This window comes from Myxine glutinosa, chromosome 11 (genome assembly GCF_964187855.1).
Source record: "Myxine glutinosa chromosome 11, kmMyxGlut1.1, whole genome shotgun sequence".
Classification (NCBI taxonomy): Eukaryota; Metazoa; Chordata; class Myxini; order Myxiniformes; family Myxinidae; genus Myxine; species Myxine glutinosa.
This window is the reverse complement of record NC_136271.1, coordinates 113,486,328-113,514,325: the sequence shown is the minus strand read 5'-3', so window position 1 is coordinate 113,514,325 and position 27,998 is coordinate 113,486,328. Positions and strand designations below refer to the sequence as shown.

At 45.4% G+C, this 27,998-nt stretch overlaps 1 protein-coding gene across 7 annotated transcripts; it reads right to left on the bottom strand.

Annotated features, from left to right (window-relative positions):
- Nucleotides 1–2,138: 2,138 nt before the first annotated feature.
- On the bottom strand, nucleotides 2,139–26,563 carry LOC137436977 (cilia- and flagella-associated protein 300). Of its 7 annotated transcripts, none has more exons than XM_068131237.2 (7): nucleotides 26,445–26,563; nucleotides 17,760–17,841; nucleotides 13,446–13,518; nucleotides 6,074–6,240; nucleotides 5,352–5,524; nucleotides 4,865–4,931; nucleotides 2,139–2,734 (listed from the first exon to the last, which is right to left on the bottom strand). In XM_068131237.2, exons 1-7 carry the CDS (start codon nucleotides 26,531–26,533, stop codon nucleotides 2,606–2,608), a joined length of 780 nt encoding a protein of 259 aa, XP_067987338.2. In that variant the 5' UTR covers nucleotides 26,534–26,563; the 3' UTR covers nucleotides 2,139–2,605. The 7 variants fall into 7 exon arrangements, with proteins under 7 accessions (XP_067987338.2, XP_067987342.2, XP_078643136.1 ...); XM_068131241.2 differs by lacking the exon at nucleotides 26,445–26,563 and adding an exon at nucleotides 26,303–26,349; XM_078787010.1 differs by lacking the exon at nucleotides 26,445–26,563 and adding an exon at nucleotides 26,173–26,268.
- Nucleotides 26,564–27,998: the final 1,435 nt, after the last annotated feature.

The following is a 27,998-nucleotide window of genomic DNA, read 5'->3' as shown; positions in this document are numbered from 1 at the left end:
GTGTAGTTCTGATGGCTAACCTGTGGATCAACAACAAAAAATGATTCTTGGAAGATCCTGCCCTATGTGTGGGAATAGCCAGCATCACAAGTTGGTGATTGCAGTTTTTGCCACATATGCCCATGTACCAATACACAAACCTTCCTTATTTCCTTTTCTTTTTGCATCACAAACCTTCCTGTGAGTTCCCTGCATCCACCACCATTGGTTTCGTTGAAATCCAATAATCCGTTCTCAAGTTATAGCACGACAGACAGACAGAGAGCAGACAAAGCTCCTTCGATTAATATAGACGTCATAAGTGATTAAATAAATCCACATTTAATATTTTTTGGAAAAAATATCCTTGATAGATTACAACTGAATTTGATAGATTTTGAATTTGATAGATTTTGGTAGATTTGTGGCCCTGAATGGGTTTCTCTCATTTCCTCTTCCTGTTCAGGCTGGAGTTACCCAAGGCAGTGTTCTGGGACCTGTGCTATTTCTGGTCTTCATCAATGATCTCTCTGCCTCTCTGGAAAATCCTCTCTATCTCTTTGCTGATGACTCCACTCTCTGCCGCTCCATACCTCATCCCTCAGTTCGGCAGTCTGCAGCCTCCTCACTCTCTGCAGACCTGGACAAAATCACAGACTGGTCAAACAAGTGGAACATGTCTTTCAATCCAGACAAATCTCACACTCTTACTATGTCTCGCCGAAAAGACAGACTGGACAACCCTCCCATCTACTTTCTCAACAACCCACTCCAAGAGGTTCTGTTACTTAAGCTTTTGGGTCTCACTATCTGCCATGATCTTTCCTGGGAAAACCACATTTCCAATCTGGCCTCCAAAGCCAGTCGCCGACTGAGCATCATGCGTCGTGCGAAGTCCTTCCTTGGCACACCTGAGCTCCTCACCACATACAAGGCTTTCATCCGCAGCTCAATGGAAGTGTTCTCCCCTCTGGGCCGGTGCTCCTGCCTCACACCTAGCTCGAATTCACGCTGTTGAAACCAAAGCATTCAGAATCATTGGAATCTCCCGCGATGAAGTTAACTCCGAGGGCCATTCACTCACTCACCGCAGGCAGGTTGGTGGTCTTTCTGTCTTCTACCGACTCCTCTCCGGCCTTGCTCCCCGAGCTCTCTCAGGGCTCTATCCCCCAAATATTTCTGCAGGTCGCACAAGATCTGCCTGCAACCGTCTTATGGTTAAACTGCCAAAATCTAGGCTCTCTGCTCACCTTCACTCTTTCATTCCTCTTTTATCCCACCTCTGGAACAAACTCCCTCACTCTCTTCAATCCCTCTCCTCCCTCCAGATTTTTAAAACAGCTGTTCACCACCATCTCTTATCTTCCCCCATCCAAAACCTTGATCTTTTCTACCCCCGTTAATTCACTCCAGATCCACTTTTCTGAAATTCCGACTCCTTTCCTGGAAGTCCTAGCTGTGTCCATGTGTTTTATACCTCTCCCACCACTCTCCCCACCCCCTTCCCACGCCTCCCACCCCCCAAGTCCTCTCCCTCCCACAGATCTCCCGATGTCCCTGTTCTCTACTTTTGTGCTTGTGTGCTTCCCTTTCTCTCCCCATCTTGTCTCCCGCTCCCTTTATTGTATGTTTTATATGTCCGGTTATTAATTTTTTTGGTGATTAATGTTAGCTCTTACACGAGCCTCGATTTTGTATTTAAAAAAAAAAAAAAAAAAAAAACTGTGGTGAACAGTATCATCATGAACATACTGAAGTTGCAACCACGTGAGAATATGTGTCGTGTACAACTGCGTGAGCACCATTTACAAAGGGTGTGAGCAGCATGATTGAGACGTTTTAAACAAGTAAAGTCACAGGTAATTAATTGTTTCAAGGGCTATCGACATAGCCTGGAGATATGCACACTCGTCTCAAATGTCCAGCATGGATTTGAACCTCGAGCCAACTATAAACCGTCACCCTGGTGCTCTGAATGAAGGGCGAGACATCATTGCGTGCGCCGGCCTACATCGGATTGACGGTGTGTAAGCTTGATCAGCACACCCTGCCAATTTGTCACATATCACCACCATAGGTGTTTTCATCTTCTCAGAAGACGTTCACTGCTTTCGGACAGCATTCAAATTTTCATTTCTGAGAATAATATGAATCATGGCCAGAAGTGGAAACAGTTTAATGAACATGAATCGAGCAAAGATACAGAAGTGAAGTGCAGTATAACAAACCAAATTTCATCATTAAATATATATTTTCTGACATAAAACAAAAATACAATTAAGTAGCAGAAAATGTTTTTTAGCAAGTGCAAATTTTAATCGAGTTTGGAGTGAAACAAGAAAGAAGAAGAGTTATAGATTTAATAATTCAGAGCCTCCCTAGGTCATATAGATCACAGTATATCTGACATACAGACCAATTATAATAGTCTCTTTTGTCCCTTCGGAATGGGAAAATGTAACAATTGTGGAACTTCTTCAATGGTTTTAACCGGGTGAAGAACTCGGGTTTGTAGATAGTTTCAACTCTATCATTTGTTTTGGCTTTAACACCCGGTAACTTCAATCTGTTGGCAATATTGTGAGCGTTAACTCAAATATTCTCACCGCCAACCCAAGGTAACATATTACCAACCGGTTTTAGTCCCGTAACAATGGTAGAGTACAGTTGCTTGATGTTTGCTTGGATCAAGTATGAGGTAAGCAAAGTTTTGTTCATGCTCACGTGGAGATGGATAGCAACTTCCATGTTTGTCCTGCAAAAAGATTTCATCACATGGAATGATTACAACGGTGTTAGAGATAGTGGAGGTCATAAGCATATAAAAGTTGTTGGAAATCCATAATGGTGTTTCGAAAGGGGAAATAGACCCAGTGGTGCCCATCTCCTCTGCGGACCAGGGTTCTGAGCAGCTACGGGAATCGAACCCGCAATAGTAAATGCAACGAGGTTTCAGCAATTGCACCACCATGAGTCTCAATTTTTAGCTCACCTGGAACTAAGTTCAGATGAGCTTATGCGATGGCACCTCGTCCGTCCGTCCAGTCCGTAAACACTTGCAACATCTTCTCCGAAACCGCTGATGGGATTGTGACCAAACTTGGCACAAATAAAATTATTATGTTTTGACTAAAGTTTGCTCACGACGTTAAAAAGAAAAGTCCTCCCCTTTGGGGGTGTATGTGGGAGGGGGTTGCCCCCCCAAAATAGGTATTTCCTTTCCTTTTCGATGAAACTCGACCACAACCTTCATTACCCATGATGTACCAAAGTTTGTTAAAATAATTTTTTAAAAATCGGGATCTAAGGTAGACTATGGGGGAGGGGGGTAAGGTGGAGGACAGGTGAACCTGCCCCACAAACATAGGTATCTTTTGTTTGTTTGTTTAAAGTCTTATGATTATGTTAGTATGATTCTACCTGCTGCCCTGCCTTCTAGCAACCATTGAAATTGATTTAAAATACCTTTAGTCAGTGTAGTATACTGTTTATTCTACCAGCTGAGCACCCAGGGGTATTGCACGTACACTACATGACCAAAAGTATGTGGACACCCGAACATCGAACATCTCATTTCAAAATCATGGGCATTAATATGGAGTTGGTCCCCCCCCCCCCCCCGCCCCCCTCGCCCTCCCCTCTTTGCTGCTATAACAGCCTCCACTCTTCTGGGAAGGCTTTCCACTAGTTGTTGGAACATTGCTGTTGGGATTTGCTTCCATTCTGCCACAAGAGCATTAGTGAGGTCGGGCACTGATGTTGGGCGATTAGGCCCGGCTCGCTGTCGGCATTCCAATTCATCCCAAAGGTGTTTGATGGGGTTGTGGTCAGGGCTCTGTGCAGGCCAATCAAGTTCTTCCACACCGATCTCAACAAACCATTTCTGTATGGACCTCGCTTTGTGCAAGGGGGCATTGTCATGCTGAAACAGGAAAGAGCCTTCCCCAAACTGTTGCCACAAAGTTGGAAGCACACAATTGTCTAGAACGTCATTGTATCCTGCAGCGTGAAGATTTCCCTTCACTGGAACTAAGTGGCCAAGCCGGAACCACGAAAAACAGCCCCAGCCCATTATTCCTCCTCTAACAAACTTTACAGTTGGCACTATGCATTCAGGCAGTTGCGTTCTCCTGACATCCGACAAACCCAGATTCATCCGTTAGACTGCCAGATGGTGAATTGTGATTCATCACTCCAGAGAACGCGTTTCCACTGCTCCAGAGTCCAATGGCAGTGAGCTTTACACCACTCCAGCCGACGCTTGCATTGCCCATGGTGATCTTAGGCTTGTGTGCGGCTGCTCGGCCATGGAAACCCATTTCATGAAGCTGCCGACGAACAGTTTTTGTGCTGGCGGTGCTTCCAGAGGCAGTTTGGAACTCGGTAGTGAGTGTTGCAACTGAAGGCAGACAATTTCAACGCGCTCCACGCTTCAGCACTCGGCGGTCCCTTTCTGTGATCTTGTGTGGCCCATCACTTCGCAGCTGAGCTGTTGTTGCTCCTAGACGTTTCCACTTCACAATAACAGCACTTAACATTTGACAGGGCAGAAATTTTACAAACTGACTTGTTGGAAAGGTGGCATCCAATGACGGTGCCACGTTGAAAGTCACTGAGATCGTCAGTCCGGCCCATTCAACTGACATTGTTTGTCTATGGAGATTGCATGGCTGTGTGCTTGATCATATATACCTGTCAGGAATAGGTGTGGCTGAAACAGCCGAATCCACTAATTATAAGAGGTGTCCGCATACTTTTGGTCATGTTGTGTATGTTTATTATTATTATTATAGATTTGTTAGGTTTTGTATACCGTAGTTCTAAGGACATCCTTTTCGTGATTATAGTGCTTATCAAGAATGTGTTGCTTTCATTCGATACTTACGTAAGCAGTAATTCGATATACAGCAGATGTAATCCGTATTGACTTGGTATCTGAATCCTTCACAACACTGTAAGGAATAAAATACAGTGAAATATTTTCTCCATTCTGCAATTATCTGAAAATCCCCAAATAATACAGGTGACAACTTGTCACTTCAAGCCTCCTCACCCTCCTCGACACCATGCTGACTACAATTGTGATCCATCACAACATCACCCACGGTGATACTCAGAGCAACTTTTGACAAACCAGATTAATGATGACCAGAACTCCCATACCGTCCATTTTCATTTCACTTCCATACTCAGCTGCCCGTGTAAGATCATTGTTTCTCAAATTAAAACAAATTACAGCACATGTTCTTTTTACTATCAGTAAAAAATAAGCTTTCTGAAATTTCTCATTTGTAACCTTGACTACATCTGGGGAAAAGACGTAAGCATGAGTTCTGTATGGGAGCTTATGTATAATATTTGAAAGTGCTGACCCAATGAGTTCTTTGTAAATATCCTTGGTAATATCAAAGTAAGGATCAATGACATCTTCAAATTGACACACAACACCACCAAGGCACAGGTGGCGGAAAAGCACGTAGAGGAACTCTTTCTTCTCCCTTTCACTGTAGGTTTCCGCGAGCTCAGAAGCGGGCATCAAAAGCATCTGCAGGAAGAAAACGTCATAATCGTCAGCGTCATCGTAATAATATTCAGCATCACCAACACACAATTGCAGATCCTAATTTTATCTTCATCTTTTGAAAGATTTTCATGCATTGTTTGATGCTCATGGATAAGTGAAGGACTGAAATGACTGAGTTGTGATTTTGTGGATAGTGTGGAGTCTTGAGACAGGGAAGGAGAATAAAAATGGTTAAGACTTTGAAGAGGTTCCTCATTGGGAAAAGTTGGACAAAAAGGACAAATCTAACAAGGCGAGTGAACCATTTTTGAATTTTCTTTTTTGAAGTTAAAATAAGTGAAGGGTCGGGACAGTAATGTGGGAGAAGTGGGGTGAAAATGAAAGGTATTTTGAAAAAGATGGAAGCAAGGATAAGGAAGGGAAGGATTATATATGGGAGAGGAAATGAAAGGAGGGAAGGGGGGGTGGGGGGGGAGAAGATATAATATTTTAATATATGCAATTTTTGTATATGTATATATATATATATATATATAATATATAAATCGATGGCCGCTCATGTTGCATCACCTCTCGTAGTCTGTCTGAAATCAGAAAATCCCCACAAGGTTCATCAAGCCGTTTGACCAGTCGGCCATTGTCACGGGTGACACCAACAGCAGCCAGGCGGTCAAAGAAATTGAGGGTCACCTGGGTGCAGTACAGCTCTTCAGCAATGGCCTGCTGCACTTTACACCCTAACAAAAACAAAAATTTCTCTCACATCTGCTGTACATTTTTCTACTTTAGTCTCTTTACTTCAGGGAGCAAGCATTCATTTAACCAGGATAGCTCAGCTCGGGCACGTGGCTTTGAGCTGTCATCTGGGTTCGTTTCCCAGCATCACGATAAAGCGTCTCCCTGGTGCTGCAACAGTGAGTACGGCCGGCGTCCTTCAGATGGACATTAAGGCAGTTGCCTTGTCTACTAGCGCTTGCTTGTGAATGTTAAGTATCAAGTGGTACCTTTTGAAAGGAGTCAGCCATTTTGTTTTGGTACCATTACCAAAATCAAAAGTCCAATTTGAAAAAAAAGCTCAAGTACTCCGATTGTACCTTCATAAACTCTTACTCATCCTACCTAACCAAGGTACTCAATCACGACCAGATCCAAATCAACACTACTGTGCCCATGTAGCACCAAGACCCTCAGTCAAGACAGCCAAATCATTCATGAGCCTACCTGCTGTGGGACATGGGAATCTGAACTCAACTTCATTTGAGTAATACAAATTAAGCAGCATCTAAAACTACTGCATCTTCTAAGTCTACAAAATTAAGTTAAGTGCGACCCCTGTTAGTAGCAATTTTGAGCTATGGCGGCCATCTTGAATTTTCCATTTTTGCTTACTTTCTCATCTAATTGCATCAAGGAGGTCAACTGTCATCTGCTTGGAAATCAACCAACATCACCGCTTTACACAAAAAGGTGCAAAAACAGATCCTAGCAACTACAGACCAATCAGCCTTCTCCCAATTATCAGCAAAGTCAAGGAATCCATCATTGCTTCGGATATGAAATCTTTCCTCTTCTCCATTAGCTTGATCTCTGATCATCAATTTGGTTTCAGACCAGGTCACTCAACTCTGGACATGCTGCTTCTGCTGTCTCAACAATGGATGGAGGTCCTCAATGCCAAACAGGAAATTAGAGCTGTCTCCCTCGACATATCACGTGCCTTCGATACGGTCTGGCACCCCGCTCTGCTCACCAAACTCTCCTCCTTTGGTATCCATGGAAATCTCCACGCATGGCTGGCGGACGTCCTCTCTAGTCGTAGTCAACGTGTGGCCCTGAATGGGTTTCTCTCATCTCCTCTTCCTGTTCAGGCTGGAGTTCCCCAAGGCAGTGTTCTGGGCCCTGTGCTTTTTCTGGTCTTCATCAATGATCTCTCTGCCTCTCTTGAAAATTCTCTCTATCTCTTTGCTGATGGCTCCACTCTCTGCCACTCCATTCCTCATCCCTCAGATCGGCAGTCTGCAGCCTCCTCACTCTCTGCAGACCTGGACAAAATCACAGACTGGGCAAACAAGTGGAACATGTCTTTCAATCCTGACAAATCTCACACTTTTACGACGTCTCTCTGAAAAGACCGACTGGACAACCTTCCCATCTACTTTCTGAATAATCCTCTCCAAGAAGTTCTGTCACTCAAGCTTTTGGGTCTCACTATCTGCCATGATCTTTCCTGGGAAAACCACATTTCCAAGCTGGCCTCCAAAGCCAGTCGCCGACTGGGCATCCTCCATCATGCGAAGTCCTTCCTTGGCACACCTGAGCTCCTCACCACATACAAGACTTTCATCCCAAGCTCAATGGAGTACTGCTCTCCCCTCTGGGCTGGTGCTCCTGCCTCACACCTAGCTCGTCGTCATGCTGTTGAAACCAAAGCGTTCAGAATCATTGGAATCTCCCGCGATGACGCTATCTCCGAGGGCCTTTCACTTACTCACCGCAGGCAGGTTGGTGGTCTTTCAGTCTTCTACCGACTCCTCTCCAGCCTTGCTCCCCCAGCTCTCTCTGGGCACTGTCCCCCAAATATTCCTGCAGGTCGCACAAGATCTGCCTGCAACCCTCTTATGGTTAAACTGCCAAAATCAAGACTCTCTGCTCACCTTCACTCCTCTTTTCTCCCGCCTCTGGAACAAACTCCCTCACTCTCTTCAATCCCACTCCTCCCTCCAGGTCTTTAAAACGGCTGTTCACCACCATCTCTTATCTTCCCCAATCCAAAACCTTGATCTTTTCTACCCCCACTAATTTCACCCCAAAGCCACTTTTTTGAGGTGCCGACTTCTTTCCTGGAAGTCCTTGGTGTCCTTGCGTTTTGTGCCTATCCTGCCTCCCCCCAGGCCCTCTCCCTCCCACACATCTCCCGATGTCCCTGCTCTCAAATGTTGTGTTTGTGTGCTTCCTCCCCTTCTCTCCCCATCTTATAGACCGCTCCCCTTTTTATATACTTTGTTTGCTTGTTTGTTTGATTTGTTTGTTTGATAAATGTTAGCTCTTTCACGAGCCTCGACTCTGTATACAAAAAAGAAAGAAAAAAAAAGACAAATATTATTCAAATACAAAATGCTTCCACAGCCTCAACAACAATATACCTTGTAAAAGTGTCAAAAACGATTAAATAATAAACTAAATTATTGTCATGGCGGCCATTTTGAATTTTTGTGTTTCTAGAAAATGCTCAAGGTTCCTCATCTGGCACTCACTGGATTTGGAATCAGCACCTACAAATTCACTAGAAACCACCAAAAAACTGTATATGTCACAAAACAAGGTTGATGTGAATTATCATTGAACCTTGCTTGGATATAAGGGTTCTCAACCCATGGCTCAAACAGCAAATAAGTGCCGCCTGTGAAGCTGGCAAATTAATTATCACAGCAAACATTATGGGCCGAAGTTACGAAAGGCATTTAAGGGTTACATTATGGGCCGAATAGCGTGTAGGATCGCTAATCGTGCGATGATCAGCCGTTCAAAGTGTTACGGATTCGTTCAAAGTGTTACGGATTAATCGCCAATCGCTGGAGTGTAATTATCTAATGTGTGATGAAAATCTCACCACAAGCATTTAAATAGCAAAAAATACTTTTACATGTCGGCGAGGGCATGTTTAAGGCCTTGAAACAAGCATTAGGCAAAAGTTAGAACTGCATTTGTACTTTCACAATAATATATATATACACATACATATTGTTACAGACGCGGTTGTGGATGTTAGTTTACCGAGCGGTTTGGTATGACCGCGTCTGCACAGTTTACCCGATTATACTCGAACGTTGGCCGAGTCGCGCTATGCTAAATCAATTAAGGAAAGGACACAACAGCTGGGTTAAATGACACGACACCAGGGGTACAGTTCTCAAGACCTCCGGAGGAGGTTATAATATGGGATATGCGGAACGTTTAGATTACAAGGACAAGAGGGACAGCATAGGAAGGTGGGCACTTAATCACGGCCTTATAGTAGCCCCGACAGACCACAGATAAACAGGACAAAACTGACTCACACAGGGATTGATGGCAAGGAAGGGCAGGTCGTCGATGGTCAGCACAAGGTGCACCTTGGCTCAGGGACAGGATCCACACGGTCCGAAAGATGCAGGGAGGTCTCTCAGCGCTCGGAGGTGGCGACTGGTTCTTCTTCAAGCTGGGGGCGCATCTCTGACGTCACCTCCGGTAAGTCGCTGCGTATATCCAGCGGGGAGTGACACGCCCTCGGCTCGTTAGCTCCGCCCCAGATGGAATCGGCCCGCCGCTTCTTATTGGGTGCGGGGGGGTTACCGGGCTCCGCCCTTGACGAGGAGCTGACAGGCAGCCCCTTCGTGGTAACCCCGTCGGAGCACATGGGCAATGGCGGCTAACCAAGCCGGTGTGAGGACGCACACTCCCCGCGCGCTGTTGTTGTAGTTGTTGTTGTTGTTGTTTCATGAGGAAGATGGGAGGAGGTATGGGGAGGTCCTAAACTCACTACTGGTGCCATACAATCACATTCTGGTGCAACGAAGAGTCAGAATTAATGGAAACGAGTCCTTAACTGACATAGACTAAGAATAACTAGCAAGATGTCCTATAGTTGTCTACGTGAGATGCGGTGAACCTGGGCACGACATTTAATGGGGGAAAAAGGGGAAGGTCGGTTCTACAGAGTGTTGTTTACAGACAATGGGACTAGGGAATGGGGGATTGGGGATAGTTGGGGAGTATTGGGGAAATAGGGGAATATTTACAAGCGGATATGGAGGCCAAATCCCATATCCGCAACAATATATATATATACATACATATATACAGACTAGGCATTTAATATGGAATATTTTTTTTGTGGGGGTGATCTTACTTTTCAAGATGTCTTAGAACCAAAAGTTCATTGGAATTATGTTGAAATTATTCTAGATTTTGTTAATGTGACCTTTAAAAGAAACAAAAACCACATTTTACATTTCGAAACAAATAAATTGATCCTTGAAAGTGATGTCAACTGATATCGAACTCAATTCACGGACAGTACTGTGTTAAACTTCTGTACGTTTTCCAGAAGTATCTCTTTATTTTGCACATTAGCCAAATTTTGTTTTAAACAAAAACAAAAGTTAAATTACGACTGGGATTACGGACAGTAAAATTACAGTTCACTACTTCGTGTAACCCCCACGAGCATTCAGGAGAGCACGTACACGTTGAGGCATGCTGTTCACTAGATTTGCCAAGGTTTGGACAGGAATCGCTTGCCATGCAGTGACAATAGCCTGCTGCAATTCATGCACAGAAGTCGGCTGCTGGTCCAAGTTGTCGATTTGACGCGTTAATTCTGCCCACAAGTTCTCTATCGGATTCATATCCGGGGACATGGCAGGCCACTCCATATGCTCTACACCACGGTCAGCAAGAAAGTGTTGGATCATGCGAGCACGATGAGGCCGTGCATTGTCATCTTGGAAGACAAAGTTTCCTCGAAAGGCTGCACGAGCAAATGGAAGCAATGTTTCTTCCAGAATGGCCCTGTACTTGAACTGGTTCAGGTTTCCATTCAGAACAACCAGGTCAGTTTTGCCCCCTGCATGAAAAGCAGCCAAAACGGTCACCCCACCACCTCCAGCTTGGACTCTTGGCACTATACAATCTTTGTTGTAGGCTTCATGCACTTCTCTGCGCACTCGGACGCGGCCATCTTGACGATAGACCAGAAATCTAGACTCGTCACTGAAGATCACGTGATTCCAGTGTCCTGGCTGCCATTGGCGGTGCTCTCTGGCCCACTGCAATCGGCGCTGGCGGTGTTGTCTGGTCAGACGTGGCTTTCTCAGGGGACGCCTGGCACGATAGCCTGCTTGAACCAGTCGTTGGTTGACTAGCCTTCTGGATACAGGCACATTTGTCAGTTGCTGCCACGCAGCCCGAAGCCGATTAGCTGACTTGGTACGGCCATTGCGGACTAACCGGTGCAGCTGGCGATCATCCCTCCTTGTGGTTCTGCGGGGACGTCCTGGCCTCGGTATTGGAGTAGGGACACCCCTCTGAGCATTTCGTTTCAGGATCTTTGACACCTGACCTTGAGTGATGCCATACTGCCGAGCAATAGCACGCTGTTTCATGCCGTAATTTCGTAAAGCCACCACTCCATGACAAACAGCATTGTCGAGTTGATGGACCATCTCCAGAGGAAGCGGCAATAACTTTTGGAGACGTGCAGCAGTTGTTTTCCACTAATACAGAACGCAACAACCCTTGTATACCCGACTGTGAAGCCAATCATCAAATGCACCTGTCCGTACATTTTGCCACGCCACCTGTGATATAATCCTGTTGTTGACTTCTTGCTGCGACAGACAATCAGTGACATGGTTCTTTTAACAAATAAATCACCAAAGTGTAAAAGAAACTCACCAGATTGATATACTGAGTTAAGAAAGTAAACCCAAGTCAAGAAAAGAAAAAAAAATTCCATATTAAATGCCACGTCTGTATATACATACATACATACATATTGTTGCGGATATGAGGATTGTATTTTTTTGATTGTGTAATATTGCTTGAATATGGGCCCTCCTGCCTCCAGAGTTGTGTAAAGGTAAAAAGGGCGTCCCGGTAGTTAATTCCATAAAGCATCCATTGAAGGACACTATAATACCCTTGTTCAGTAGTTTATATCCTTATTATGTGTTTTGGGTAAGGCCTTGTCTTCCATTAGAATGACACTCCATTGCACCAAGTGAAAGAGATAGATTCCCTTCATCCTTCATTCCCATTCCCAAAAACCTCCATTCCCCCTTTCGTCAATTGCCATTCGCATTGCCAACCAACAATTGCCACCATTGACCACGAGGCAGGGTTGGGGAAGAAAGGCGGGTCCCCACCTCGTCATAGAGGGGAGGAGTGAGTCAGCCCCACTCAACCAACCACGAACAAGGGGTTGGACTTGGAGAGGGTGTGGAGAGAAACATCAAGGAGGTTCGCGAAGGTTGAGGGGCGGGGCCTATATAACCCACCGCGGGACGTTCCCCAAGGAGAGGAGCTTTTAAGAGATGAGAGATGAGCTATGACAAGAGCTGAGTTGTGAGGTCCAAGGCTGAGCTGCGTGGTGAGGTGCAAAAGAGAGAGCTGGGTTGTGAGGTCCAAGAGAAGAGATCATCCAGGGAAGCACAAAGCCTGCTATTCGTCACCTTGCTCGCCAGCAGCAGCGTCCACAGCAGCAACAACCCTCGACAGCCGTTTGGGGCCTGGACGGCGGTTTTGAGCAGGGCTGCGAAGGGACGGCGGCTGCCCAACGAGCCGATCGTGCTGCCGGACCCATTGGACCTCGCTCTCCTTCCAGCCAATCCACTCTGCAATTCCCCGTGTGAGTCCGTTTCTGTTTGTTCTGTCCTGGGTAGTCAATTAAGTCTGTATAAGCTAGTAGTTTTCACTGTGTCACCTGCTTTTTCATGTCCCTGTACATAACCGTGACTGCTCCTTTTTGCTTGTGTGTGTAATAATAAATCCCGTTACTCTTCTGTACGTCTTCTTCTTCCTCTCTACATTCGGTCGTTTTAGAGTTTTCCACATTGAATAGCTGTGGCGCGATCGGGCCAACGTTTGGGTGAATCGGGGAAACTGTTAGGTCGCGGGGCCTCCACTCGGCAAACATAACATCCTTAACCGCGAACCGTAACAATATATATATACATACATACATACACATACACACACACACACACACACACACACACACACACACACACACACACACACACACACACACACACACACACACACACGCACACCTGCTTTGTTTTAAATTGTTAACATTAATTTCAAGATGTTACAGTATTTATAAAACATAGAGTTAAAAGGCAAAAATTCAGATGTTTTCAAAGTATGCATTCATGAAACCCAATTTATTTTCCTTCCTCACCCAAAACAGTCCATTCGCCACCCGATGACAGAACTTTAAGGGTGCTGGTAACGACTGGATCTTGAAAAAAATCCTGGTAAAGGAAAGGTTCATCAATCATTTCACAAATGATGCCATCAATGACCATTTCAGAGGAAATTAAAAAGGTTTTCTGGGATAATCTAGGATAATAGCTGTGCAGTCATTAATTCTGGCTTACCTTAGATTGCTGCCAGGAGGAAAATGAACTCATTATGGTAGCAATTACCTTATGACTTCATTTTTTGCAGTTCATATATTTATTGCATGCACAAACATGGCCCAATCTTCCAATGAATGTTCTCGCCCACTGCCACCCAACCACCCCCTCCTTATTGATAGCCCTTGTCACACAATCTTCCCACCTCGACCGTGGTGTACCTCCTTTCCTTCTACCTTTCTCCCTCACTAAACCTATCCACTCTCTTTGCCATTCTCTCTTCCTCCACCCGCACTAAGTGTCAGGCCCACTTCAAGCAGCACCAATCTCCCTGATGCACTCATCTGCACACCAATCTCCTCTGCACACCATCTGCACACCTCCCATCCACCCTCTTCACTCATGAAATCCTCCTGACCCAGTTGTGCTCCTTTGTTGTTGTCTTTCCATCAGCGCCACCGTCTCCAGACTGCAACGGTAGGCTGGCATCACAAAAGTCACCATAACTTTCCCTTTCAACTTACTTGATATTTTTCTGTCTGTCATCAACAACACATCAATCTGCATCCACACCCACCTGAATCTTCTTCTGCACCTCTACCTCAAACATACCATTTCCGATCACTGTTCCCCCCCAGATATTGTTACGTGTCACCTCCCCAAACCCCGGTTACGGTGCCCCTCAGAGTCTCGAGCAGGAACACGGCAGAAAGATTTGTTATTTTGCGTTTTCTAATAAACCATGGTAAAACCACACCAATGCAATTGTAGAACAAAACAAGCTATTGTATTAAGAACTCTCACATACACAATAATAACACCATTAAAGAAAGTACCATGAAAATATCACTTGCATCAAATGAACAATACCGTTATGAATTTTGGGGTCGTTATATGTAGATTCAGGTAGATCTGCATAGGTAGGTGCTCCGATCGTGGGTAGAAAGAACCATTTCGATGTACATAAGTCAGGGACCTGTTTAGCCCGAATGTCGGATTAAGTGTATATTCGTCCCCGTTACGAGGAATGGGGTGTGTTAACTAGTGTAGGGATTATGTTAATTTCCCTGAGCATGAGACCTTGTGATCTATCCTTTGGCTCTTTTGGCATTACACCACAGATACTAGTCAGGCCCATTAGTACACCAATTAACGCATTAGTAATGATAAAACCACCAAGAATCCAGACATCAACACCAGGGCTAACAACACCGCCTGGTTGAACACACAGCGCTCAAGCAGGCCGAAGAACGTCCTGGAGACTCGTGATTGGCCAGGGCCGACCAAGAAGCGACTCGCTATTGGGCGGGAGTTGACCAATGGGAAGAACGGAGTAAGGAAGGACTTGTGATTGGCCAGGGGCGGGGCAAGAAGCTTCCTGCGGATTGGTGGAAGGAAGGCTGAGAGGAAAGCAGAGGACTGATTGGCAGGGCCCGCCGATTACGTCAAAGAGTGGCCTGCGGACATTGGTGGAGAGCGAAAGGCAGTAGTTGTGGCCTGCGGGAATTGGTAGAGAGAGACAGATGACGTCACGAGGGGTTGATAAAAGGTGAAGAGAAACCGACATCATCCTTCATTCTTCCTCTTCCTCTCTCTCTCTTGTTCTGGACCTTCTCCCTGCGCTGGACGTTGCCCCTTGCGTTCTTGACCCTGGACACTTGCTTGTTGGACGACGACGGACGGTGGAGCGCTGATGATTCTCCTCCCCTGCATTCATGTACGGGACCTCACGAGCGATCGCTCGTGGATGCGAGGCTTGCCGCTGCGGCGTACGGAGGCCTAGCAGCGCGGGAACGGGCGGTTCCCGCCAACGACCGGGTGGTTCCTGCCAACGCACAGGACGAGTTGACGAACCCTGAGCTGGTTGAGCTAAGCATGCACGCACGCGCGCGCGCACGCACACACACACACACACACACACACACACACACACACACACACACACACACACACACACACACACACACACACACACACACACACACACACACACACACACACACACACACACACACACACACACACACACACACACACACACACACACACACACACACACACACACACACACACACACACACACGGTTATTTTTATTGATCTTTCCTGTGTCTGTGTTAAGCCTGGTGTTGGCTTCGCGGTTAGGGTGCCGGCTTGGGATCCGAGGATCCTGGGTTCGAATCCCGGTTGATCGCTGAATTAACACCAGGAGGGTTGACTCAGCCTGTCATCCTTCTGAGGTCGGCAAATTGAGTACCAGTTCACTGGTAATTCCCTGTGTGTCGCAAGAGGGGACTAACAGGGTTGGCGGCAGGAAGGGCATCCGGCCATAAAACATTGCTTCACAAAGGGGACCAAGGTGCCCGAAAAAGGCCAACCCCTGCTCTGCGGGGAAAAAATGGCCTCTGAAGGTGGTTCTTTTCTTTCTGTGTCTGTGTTATATGTCTGGTGCAGGAGCGCTCCGTTTAGGACAGTTATTTGAGCGTCGCGTTTTTCTTGTTACCGGGATTCCGTTTAATAAACCTGTTGCTTTTTGTACATTTTAAATCCTTGTTTTGTTCGAGTTTATTTTCCACAGGTTTGAAGACTGCCCGGCGAGATCGGAACAGGTAAGGCTTTCCAGCTTCTTCTTCTTCGTTCTTCTTCCCGCGTGTAGATATACAATTCGCTTTTGAATTGAACGCCTCCATTAACGCTCAATTTGCTATCCGTGATTTCTCGGTCTTCACCGAGGGGAATCACAGGACAAATCACACAGAATCACAGAATACAGAACTGCACAATCACAGAACAAAACAAGCAATTGTATTAAGAACTCTCACATACACAATAATAACACCATTAAAGAAAGTACAATGAAAATATCACTTGCATCAAACGAACAATACATATGATGGTACCATCATTCCCCAATGCTCTGAAAGCAATAAACTCACGACACGCCAAACGTGAATGGAATGCAACACTCCCAAAGTCCGTGCACGGATCCCCACGCTGGTTGAAGGTGGAGGTCGTGCAGTACGACCAGAACAGGCAGCCATCAGCGCGGCTGCGAACGAGGAGTTACGAGGTGAGAGGTTGATATGGGAACTGAGCAGACATGAAACCCAACGGCAATCGACACGATGACGTCGATATGGGAACCCCAACGACCAAACACGATGCACCAAGCAGATGGCCTCCTCGATGACAAAATGGCAGATCGGCCTGCAATGGAGGCTCCCTCTTTCCCACCATCAACAACCCAGGCTTGGCAATAAAACCCGAGACGCAGGTTCAACCGCAATCGCAATATAGGACGACGTCGCGGGCATTCCCCCCTCCCGGGAAGCCTCAACCAATACCAAAAAAGTCCGCTCGCAGCCTCGATGCGACTCATGGCCGTCTCCTCCTCTCTCTGCCGACTTTTTCTTTCTCCTCTTCCGGCCTCTTTGCCGCGTCTTCCTTTTTCCTTCACAAACATTTATTTTCACCTTTTACTAAAGTCAATTCCATTTCACACAAAAATCTTATTACCTGAAACTAAAAATCCGACAAGTATATAATAACAACAAAGGCAGAAGTGACGAATCCGTAACAATACTCAAACCTATTTCCTTGTCTGATCTCCTTCCCCTCTAACCTGATATTCATTTATTTTATCTGCTCCTCGGCCCACATAACCTCAGTCTTCTCCATACTCATCTTCAATCCATGCTTCACGAATGCCTCTTTCCACGCTTTCTCCCCAAGCCCACCTCTTTCCAAATTTCCAGTTTTTCCTTCCAGAGAGTTGGCTTCTGTGCCCATCATGTCCATCACGTGCCTCCTTCCCTAACCTTCAATCTTCCCCACATCACTTAGTTTTCCAACCGTCCCACTATTTTTTCCCTCAACCCCACCATTGGTGTGCTTCCTCACTTTCTTTCTGCTGATCCTTTTGTTCTCCTACATCCTGATCTGTTATAAGTTCCAACTCCTCCACGAGCCTCTACTTTGACACAAAAATATATATATAATATTATACTCAACACTCAAAATTCAGTTGTACCAATTCCAGAATAAATGTGGAAATATTAAAAGCTGTTTATATATGCACGAAATAGCAAAGGTCCAATTCTATAATTTGCTATAAACAAAATCTCCAACCAGGACTTACGCTAACGAAATCATCCTTGTTATATGTCTGAAATGATTGATCCACAGAGAAACACTGCACTGTCATATGGTCAGCGAGGGACCTGAAGGAGATCGACAAAATGAAAAGAGCAAATTCAAAATGCAAGGTTTAGCACTTCAAGTAATGTTACTGATTCAATAAAGTCAAGAATCACATGGGCATAATCACATATCGTGCTCATACGGAACACCTAATAGACCAACCCAAATACCTAACAAATCTAATATCACAAAAAGAGACATCACTCAGGGACAGACATTTCACCAATGAGGGGTGAGAAGGTACTCCTCCACTTTGAACTGAAGTATTCACACCCCTCGACAGGCTGAATTTAAAGTGGTTAAATTGAGTTGTTTTTTTTGTCACCGATCGACATAAAATGCCCCATAATGTCAAAGTGGAATTTAAAAAAAATTTTTTTTTACAAAATAATTAAAAATGAAAAACTGAAATGTCGAGTCAATAAGTATTCGACCCCTTTGCTAGGGCAATCCAAATTGAGCTCAGGTGCATCCAATTTCCTTTGATCATCCTTGAAACTTCTCAACAACCTGATTTGAGTCCACCTGTGGCCAATTGAATTAATTTGACATGATTTAGAAGGAAACACACCTTTCTATATAAGGTCCCACAGTCAACAGTGCATGGCAAGAAGGACCTTGGTGGTGAGGGAGGTGACAAAGAACCCAATGACCACTCTGATAGAACTACAGAGTTACTTGGCTGAGATGGGAGAACCTGCCGGAAGGAGAACAGTCTCTGCAGCACTTCACAAATCTAGGCTTTATGAGAGGCGAGATGGAAGCTACTCCTGAGAAAAAGACACATGACAGCACACCTGGAGTTTGAAAAAAAAGCACGTGAAAGACTGATAGCATGAGGCAAAATATTCTGTGGTCTGACGAGACTAAAATTTAACTCTTTGGCCTGAATGCAAAGCGCTACGTCTATCGGAAACTGAGCACAGCTCATCACCTATCTAACACCATCTCACCCGTGAAGCATGGTGGTGGGAGCATCATGTTATGGGGATGTTTTTCAGCGGCAAGGACTGGGAGACTTGCAAGGATAGAGGGAACAATGAATGGAGCCAAATAAAGGCAAATCCTTGAGGAGAACCTGCTTCAGAGTGCAAAAGACCTTAGACTGTGGCGAAGATTTACGTTCCAACAGGAAAATGCCCCCAAGCATACAGCCATAGCAACACTGGAATGGCTTCAGAACAAGAATGTGAAAGTCCTTGAGTGGCCCCAGCCAAAGCCCAGACTTGAATCTCTTTGAGAATTTGTGGAAAGTCTTGAACATTGCTTTTCACCGACGCTCCCCATCCAACGTGACAGAGCTCGAGCAAATCTACAAGGAAGATTGGGAGAAACTCCCCAAATCCAGATGTGGAAAACTGATACAGACATAACCAAAAAGACTTGAAGCTGTAATCGCTGATAAATGGTGTGACGAAGGCATGATGGACCCAATGGCCTCTTCCAGCGTCTAATTTCCTTGCTATATGTAGGTTGGGGCAGGATTTTGTAATTTGTTCGAACCCAGGCTAGGCTGCTTAGCGACGAGTGCGCCTACTCATACACCATCCTGCCGGCCGAGTATGGACTATTTTCACATGAATGTACTTTTTCATTTCAAAGGATAGAAATAAAGAAGAAAAATTGCATTAACTTCCAAATAATAATTAATTAAAACGGACAATGAAGGCCACGATCGCGTCAGTCACCATGGTAACACAAAAGGCGCGTGCGATTTGCACTTCTGGAAGAAGAAGAGCTCTCTTCCGGTCATTTGATTTGAACTCTTCTCTTCTCAGAAGCTCTTCTGCCTCTTCCCGTTATCCAGCAGAAGAGGCGTGGGCTCTTCGAAAAGAAAATGGCCTCGCCGATTACTTTGAAGGAACTTTGTCATATATGACACGTTGATATTACAGCTGTATGACAAGTTTGCTTAACAGGCTTAACTCACTTAATCACGAGTTCTATTTTACTTATTTGTTGTTTTCTTGGTAATTAGTGAGTGATATGGGAGTGATATGTACGCCGTTTTCACCCATAATTTCAGTCACGGAGAAACGCCGCTGGTTATACTTACGCAGCAAAACTTGCAAGTGAAAACAATCTGGATATTTGCATCAACTTGTGATGTAGTGTCATCTTTGTCTAATTCTTCCATCATGAGCGCGAGTAATACATGTTTGGCCGCCATCTTGCTTCTCTTCTGCCTGTTCGGCGCAAAGCAATCTTCCGGAAGAGGTTTCTGTCTTCGGAAGAGACCAAATCTCGCACGCGCCTAAAGTCGCATCGGTCAGAAAAACAAACCGGAGAAATTGATCCACCGTTTGCCCTTCACGTGACTCGTGGTGGTCCCTCTCGGCTCTCCCCCCGTTGGTATTTTTGTGCACATAAGATTGTTCACGGTTCTGTTTAAATATTATTTAAATATGTATAACCTTTCCCCTTCAGTGTTTTACTCAGTGGTATTTTACAACACGCTGTTTTTCTTCCTATTTAAAAGGCTTTTCTCAATTTCCTCTCCAACTCATTCCACCTCAAAAAAAAGAAATTCAATATCTTATACGTCTCCCTCACTACATGGTCTAAATTCACATTCATTCCATCCCTCCTCCATCATTCTGAAACGGATTGCTAACTTGAAAATCACAACAAACCCAATTTGTTTTCAATGTTCGTCTTTCATTAATCATCCACTTTCTAAACTCCCCTCTTGCCCCTCCCATCCAAATCCCTCCCCTTGCACCTACACTCCTAAACTCCCCCCTTGCCCCGCCACTCTTAAACTCCCCCCCTACCCCTCCACTCCTGAACTCCCCCCTTGCCCTTCCACTCCTGAACTCCCCCCTTGCCCTTCCCCTCCTAAACTCCCCCCTCACTCCTCCCCTTCAAAACTCCCCCCCAACCCCTCCCATTCAAATCTCCCCCCATACCATTCCTCTCCAATTCTCCCTCCTCCCCCCTCCTCCTCAAAGCTGCCTCCTCCCCACTTCGTCTCCCTTCTATCTCATACCTCCACCCCCCCCAACCTTCTTCTTTCCTCTGCCCCCCCCTCAAACAACCCCTCTCTGTGCCTCATCCCTTCACCTTCAAACCTTTCATCCTCCTCATCCTTCCCTTTCTTGGAACTCTTCTGCAATCGCTGACACACTAACAACTGCTCTCCCTACCTCCCCCTCTCATCCTTCATCTTACCCTACTCCTCCCCTCCCCTGTCCTGTACCCGATGCTCCCCCTCTCTCTTCATTAACGGTACGAGTAAAATTTTTGCATTATTTTATAATATTTCACCTAGGGCATGCCCGTACTATATATATACACAAAGAATTAAGTTAAGCACCCCCCCCCGTTTTTTTACAACCTCGCACATTACAAGTTTGTTGTCGTCAAAACAGTGTAATATACCCATGATATTGCTATATTTTCTGGAGAAGTGATATTATGGACACATAAAAACATAACAATCATGCCGTTTTCAATATTTTATTCTGAATAATTTAAGGTGAAATTTTTTGGGAATTTTAGGCATATTTTCACCTCAATTTAAGTATGGAGCTATAGGTCCATCACGGACAGTGTGGATGACGTGTATGTTTTCTAACGTACAGTCATTGTTCTGAGAAGACCTCTAGCGATCTTTGCGTCAATAACGTGTGTAGGACCCACGTGATCGGATCACTGACTCAACCAATCACTTTTTTTCACTTTGATCACTCACTTTCATCAATGGATAATTGCTAATGTCATACCAATCATTATTTGATCTCACATACCTTAGAATATATGCCAATGTATACATATACACAAAGAATATATATTAGGGGGTGCTTACCTTAATTCGTTGTGTAGGGGTGCTTAACTTAATTCTTTGTGTATATATATCTAAAATTATATCCCCCCCCTCTATTTACATGAAATGGTTTGGTCCATTCGCAAAGCCAAAGCGAACGGGTTGCGAGTACGGTGGCAATCCCCCCCCTCTATTTACATGAAATGGTTTGGTCCATTCGCAAAGCCAAAGCGAACGGCTTGCGAGTACGGTGACAATCCCCCCCCTCTATTTACATGAAATGGTTTGGTCCAAAGCGAACGGCTTGCGAGTACGGTGACAATCCCCCCCCCTCTATTTACATGAAATGGTTTGGTCCAAAGCGAACGGCTTGCGGAGTTTGGTAAAGAAATCGCCATAGCTCGGTAACTACTTCTCCGATTAATATGAAACCTTGAAAAGGCACATCCTCAGGTCCCCAGCAATATACCTGGCAAGTTTCAAGTATATCGGACCCGTGGTTGTCGAGAAACAGCGGTCACAGACACACAGACACACACATACACACACACACACACACATACACACACACACACATACACACACACATACACACAGAGATTACTGGAATTATAGATAGATGGACCTCAAACATCCGGGGCCTTCGCTCAAACCTGATTGATCTCTCCATACAGGTTGCTTCTGACAATCCAGACTTGATCTGTTTAACAGAGACTTTCCTCCTTCAAGATGTCTCTGATTCCTTAATATCTCTTCCTGGTTACTCCCTCCTCCGGTATGATAGACCTGAGCCTCGGCCTGGTGGTGGGGTGGCTATCTTTATCAAAAACTCTCTTCCTCACTCTCCTTGCACTGCCCTCTCTCCTCCTCACCCCCAAGAGTACCTCTGGCTACGGCTTCCTCTCCGCTCCCACCTTTTGTTCATATGTGTTCTGTACCGTCCCCCAAACAGTGATGACTCCATCTACATTTCACTGTCTGACAACATGGACCAACTTCTATCCACTCATCCCAACTCTCTCTTCCTCATATGTGGTGACTTCAATTGTCATCATGCTACCTGGTTGGGTGTGGGTTCCTCTCTCACCAGTCATGGTACCTCAGCAAAGGACTTCTGTGACTCACTGGGATTGACACAATCTGTCAATTTCCCGACCCGGATCTCAGCCAATGGAGTATCTTCTCTTCTAGACTTGGTTATGACTAACTTCCCTGCTAATGTCTGCTGCTCTTCTTCTGCTCCAATCGGTTCTTCTGATCATGTGCTTGTCAAAGTGGACATCTCTCTGGCCATTCTCAGAGAGCCTCCTCAGCGTCGACGAGTCTGGCATTTCACTCAGGCCGACTGGGACGGTCTTCAAGCAGCCATCAATCGTCTGGATTGGTCTCCCATCTCCACTGCCTCTGACATCAATTCTTCCTGGGAATTCTTCCAAAGCAAACTGATCTCTCTCATGCACAGATTTATCCCATCTCGCCTTCAGTTAGTTGTCTTACCCTTCCTCCCGTCCATGGTACACTGAATCTTGTGGTGAGGCAGTTGCCCTGAAACAACTTGCCTTTGCCTCTTGGAAGGCTAATCCAACTGAAGGAAATCTCAGTTCCTTCCACCAAGCTCGGAACAAGTGTGTGTCTACCCTCAGGAGTGCCAGGAAGCACTATCTCTCCTCACTCAAGAATGAACTCTCAAACCTGTCTCCTTCCTCCAAATCCTGGTGGCGTCTGGTCAAATCCGTTTCTGGTGTTTGTTCCCCCTCCATCCCCTCCCTTACCTCAAATGGCCACACAGTTGACATCGCACGTGACAAAGCCGAATGCCTCAACTCTGTGTTTGCCTCAAAATCCTTAGTCCCAAACCCATCTCTCTCTGTTCCCACCTTTCCCAGTCGAACCAAACTGCTCCTGGACTCTGTGACCTTCTCTCCTGACAAGGTGGAGGAGTTTTTGTCAAATCTCGACTCTGATTCTGCAACTGGACCAGATGGCATCAGCCCACGGGTCCTAAAATCCTGCTCTGCCGCTCTATCTCACCCTCTCTCTGTTCTTTTCACCCTATCCTTTGCTCAAGGTCATCTGCCAGCATCCTGGAAATCAGCAAACATTACCGCTTTACACAAAAAAGGTGCAAAAACAGATCCTTGCAACTACAGACCAATCAGCCTGCTCCCAATTATCAGCAAAGTCATGGAATCCATCATTGCTTCGGATATGAAATCTTTCCTCTTCTTCAATGGCTTGATCTCTGATCATCAATTTGGTTTCAGACCAGGTCACTCTACTCTGGACATGCTGCTTCTGCTGTCTCAACAATGGATGGAGGTCCTCAATGCCAAACAGGAAATCAGAGCTGTCTCCCTTGACATATCACGTGCCTTCGATACGGTCTGGCACCCAGCTCTGCTCACCAAACTCTCCTCCTATGGTATCCATGGAAATCTCCATGCATGGCTTGCGGACTTCCTCTCTGGTCGTAGTCAACGTGTGGCCCTGAATGGATTTCTCTCATCTCCCCTTCCCGTTCAGGCTGGAGTTCCCCAAGGCAGTGTGCTGGGCCCTGTGCTTTTTCTGGTCTTTATCAATGATCTCTCCGACTCTCTGGAAAATCCTCTGTATCTCTTTGCTGATGACTCCTCTCTCTGCCGCTCCATTCCTCTTCCCTCAGATCGGCAGTCTGCAGCCTCCTCACTCTCTGAAGACCTGGACAAAATCACAGACTGGTCAAACATGTGGAACATGTCTTTCAATCCTGACAAATCTCACACTCTTACTATGTCTCTCCGAAAAGATCGACTGGACAACCCTCCCATCTACTTTCTCAACAATCCTCTCCAAGAAGTTCTGTCGCTCAAGCTTTTGGGTCTCACCATCTGCCATGATCTTTCTTGGGAAAACCACATTTCCAAGCTGGCCTCCAAAGCCAGTCGCCGACTGGGCATCCTCCGTCGTGCGAAGTCCTTCCTAGGCACACCTGAGCTCCTCACCACATACAAGGCTTTCATCCGCAGCTCAATGGAATACTGTTCTCCCCTATGGGCTGGTGCTCCTGCCTCACACCTGGCTCGGCTTCATGCTGTTGAATCCAAAGCTTTCAGAATCATTGGAATCTCCCGCGATGAAGCTATCTCTGAGGGCCTTTCACTCACTCACCGCAGGCAGGTAGGTGGTCTTTCTGTCTTCTACCGACTCCTCTCCGGCCTTGCTCCCCCAGCTCTCTCTGTGCTCTGTCCCCCAAATATTCCTACAGGTCGCACAAGATCTGCCAGCCACCCTCTGATGGTTAAACTGCCGAAATCTCGGCTCTCTGCTCACCTTCACTCTTTCATTCCTCTTTTCTCCCGCCTCTGGAACAAACTCCCACACTCACTTCAATCACACTCCTCCCTTCAGGTCTTCAAAACAGCTGTTCACCACCATCTCTTATCTTCCCCCATCCAAAACCTTGATCTTTTCTACCCCCACTAATTCACCCCAGATCCACCTTGTTTGAAATTCCAACTTCTTTCCTGGAAGTCTTGGCAGTGTCCATATGTTTTATACCTCTCCCACCCCCCCCCCCCTGCCCATGCCTCCCCCCCAAAGCCCTCTCCCTCCCACAGTTCTCTCGATGTCTCCATGTCTCTCGGTCCCTGCTCTCAAATGTTGTGTTTGTGTCCTTCCCCCTCTCTCCCCATCTTGTCTACCGCTCCCGATGTTATTTGTTTTGTGTGTCTGTTTGTCTTTCTGTGTGATTAATGTTCGCTCTTTCACGAGCCTCGATCTTGTATACAAAAAAAAAAAAAAAAAAAAAAAAAAAAAAAACATAAAGTCGATCGGGTTAAATAAAACAAGCGTTACGCCTAGGTCCCCCGTCGGTGAAGTGATGCGAGTTGACAAAGCGGAAGATGCAGGAAACATGGAAGAGTCGATAATATTTGCGAGTGGGTTGGAGACACACCCACACACCAGATTAGAAGTTAGTAGTTCCTTTATTTTTCAAGATATTCCACTCACAAGGTTGACATATTTATGGTAGCGGCCATCTTGGATTTTGACGTGGCGACCCAATTGTCAACAGCGTTCTTCCTTATGCCGAGATACACCCACACACCTGATTAGAAGTTGGTACTTCGTTTATTCTTCAAGATATTCCACTCACAAGGTTCAGACGTATATGGTAGCGGCCATCTTGGATTTTGACGTGGCGACCCAATTTTCAATAGCGTTCTTCCTTATTCCTAGATACACCCACACACCTGATTAGAAGTTGGTACTTCGTTTATTCTTCAAGATATTCATCTCACAAGGTTCAGACATACATGGCGGCGACCATCTTGGATTTTGACGTGGCGACCCAATCTTCAATAGCGTTCTTCCTTATGCCGAGATACACCCACACACCAAATTAGAAGTTGGTACTTCGCTTATTTTTCAAGATATTCCGCTCACAAGGTTCAGACATACATGACGGCGGCCATCTTGGATTTTGACGTGGCGACCCAATCTTCAATAGCGTTCTTCCTTATGCCTACATACACCCACACACCACATTAGAAGTTGGTATTTCGCTTATTTTTCAAGATATTCCGCTCACAAGGTTCAGACATACATGGCGGCGGCCATCTTGGATTTTGACGTGGCGACCCAATCTTCAATAGCGTTCTTCTTTATGCCGAGATACACCCACACACCAAATTAGAAGTTGGTACTTCGCTTATTTTTCAAGATATTCCGCTCACAAGGTTCAACGCACGGACGCACACATGCACACGCGCACGCACGGAGGGGAAAACCATAGTCCCCCTTTGACTCCGCGGTGCGACGGGGGACAAAAAACTGAATAACAGTCGTTACTTTTTTTACACCCAAAACGACAATTACCATTTTTGTAGCATTTCTCGAGTTTCTCTGTTCTGGAGAAAGGCGACATTGCGCTCGCGAACTCTGAACGTGAAGGGTGTCCGCTCCATATTTCGATACGAAGAAGTTTCAATGTAGAAAAATCTAATTGAAATCAGTGATCTTACAATAACACAAATAATTATCAATGGTCCTTGATGTAACAGCTGTTTCCACTTTGGGGTATACATTAATATAACACTGCTTAAACATCAAGAAGGTGGAAGGCTTCGTCGAGCTAACACATAACTGCGACACACCCTAAATAGTTTCGTGGAAGTAAAAGTTTATTGATCTCGCGAATAAGGAAAATGCAAAAATAAAAATTAACGAAGATAAATGCGCATGTACTCCACTAACTTTGCAAGATGTTTATGGAAAAATTGCCATTCAAGCTTTAAAAACAATTTGAAAACCACGTATTTGGGTTTTTTAAAGCGAGTGTTAAGATTGTTGACAAGCAATTACATAATCATGAAAATTCGATGACTTAAGATGAATAAAAACATTTTAAACAAGAAAGATCAATCAGAGATGCAAATCCTCACCAGGACGTGTTTGTCTGGTGTATTTTATGTGGCTGCAATTATGGCTGTCAATCAATACAACATGGCTGCCGAATCACGTGGCCGATGACGTCACCATTTTAATCCTCCCAAACAATTTTTGTGTAGATCACGCTCAATAAATTTCAAACTGATCGGATCTTCATATTTGTCTAATAAGACACGAGTGCGAGCAGTACGTCCGGCTTAACCCCTATCAGATGGACACCACACACCGAGGCCTCGCTACCTGCACGCAAAATATCAAGGTGAGTTCATCGAATTGGGGTGAGACTTGAACCAAGGCGAGACAGCTCAAAGACACGTGACATGTGAGCACACACCTCGAGGCTATCCTTCCATCTCATAATTAAACCTAACATCGAGAAAATGTCACGGACATGTTGAAGCAAGACAAATAAAAGTTATTTTACAACTTTAACTGCTCAAACTGGTACTCACTCCTTGATCATACCTTTTTGGGATGTCGTTAAAGGGTTACACATAAGGAAATGAGACACAGGTAAAGGCCATTCGGTTAAAATTGGCCATTCATTGAAACACTTGTTAGGTTAAAGAACATCTGCCAATCTTTTGCCAAACCACATTTGGAAACTTTTGGAAGCTTTGAAACTTGAGGATCAAAGCCAATAAAACATTGGACCTCATTGCAGAAGTCAGACTCAAGCCAAGTGCTCAAATGGGAAGAGCAAGCAGGTTTTGGAATTTGGCCAGGATACCGACACACCTTCTCTTGCTCAACACTTGTACAGGCTGACCTAGAGGTAGGCGTGCTCACCTCAAACCTGTCGAGCCTTGGTTGGAATCCCGACAGCTATAAACCTTTCACAGGCAGGGTCATTCAATATTGCACGCTGTCCCTCGGATGGTCGTTAAACAGGTGTTCCGTCTGCCGGTATTACTTTGTGCACATTAAAGATCCCTTGGGTGCTTTGCAAAGAGGAGGCGAGCTATCGCCGGCACCATGAAC